A 526-nucleotide genomic window follows, 5' to 3' on the forward strand; every position below is an offset into this window, starting at 1 on the left:
GCACTGCAGCATCACGTCAAGTGGATGGCAGCTCAGGGGCCAGATCCCCGTTGGTGAGTAGGCTGAGACAAAAATCTCATTTACCTAATGTAAAATCCCCTCCGTGCCAATGAGACTTGTATTAGGAGATGGACTTTCAGGGACATTGCCCTGCTTTTGTGGCACCATTCATGCACCACTGTGATGATGGAGCCTTTGCAGCAAACCACACTTGTCCTGTGAAACTGTGATGGGGTTAGAACCGGGACTCCTTCCCTCCCTGTAGCAAGCCCACCGGGCAGGTCCTGCGAGTCCCCAGGCATGGGGGGGGGACACACATAAACTGCTCCCTCCCCCTGGTGCTCCCCCTTCCCTCCCAGCCAGGGTCCCCGCAGCTGTCCCACCAGCCCCATCCCCGTCGGGAAAGGCGGCCGCACGCACCAGTGGATGATGGAGAGATGCAGGAGGGAGGTGGGGCTGCCCTGGGACATCCTGGTGATGGCCAGGCAGGGCCAGGCAGGGCTGGGCCGTTGGGTACCGGCCGCTG

The 526-nt window shown here is 60.6% G+C and overlaps 1 protein-coding gene across 1 annotated transcript in view; it reads right to left on the bottom strand.

The window, feature by feature from the left end:
- Positions 1–470, bottom strand: part of RFX8 (RFX family member 8, lacking RFX DNA binding domain) — a 26667-nt gene extending 26197 nt beyond the window's left edge. Inside the window, 1 exon segment of the mRNA XM_010016886.1 lies at positions 421–470. Coding sequence (XP_010015188.1) covers positions 421–470 — 50 coding nt within the window.
- Positions 471–526: the final 56 nt, after the last annotated feature.

Source organism: Nestor notabilis, unplaced genomic scaffold (genome assembly GCF_000696875.1).
Source record: "Nestor notabilis isolate BGI_N333 unplaced genomic scaffold, ASM69687v1 scaffold15556, whole genome shotgun sequence".
NCBI classification, from domain to species: domain Eukaryota; kingdom Metazoa; phylum Chordata; class Aves; order Psittaciformes; family Psittacidae; genus Nestor; species Nestor notabilis.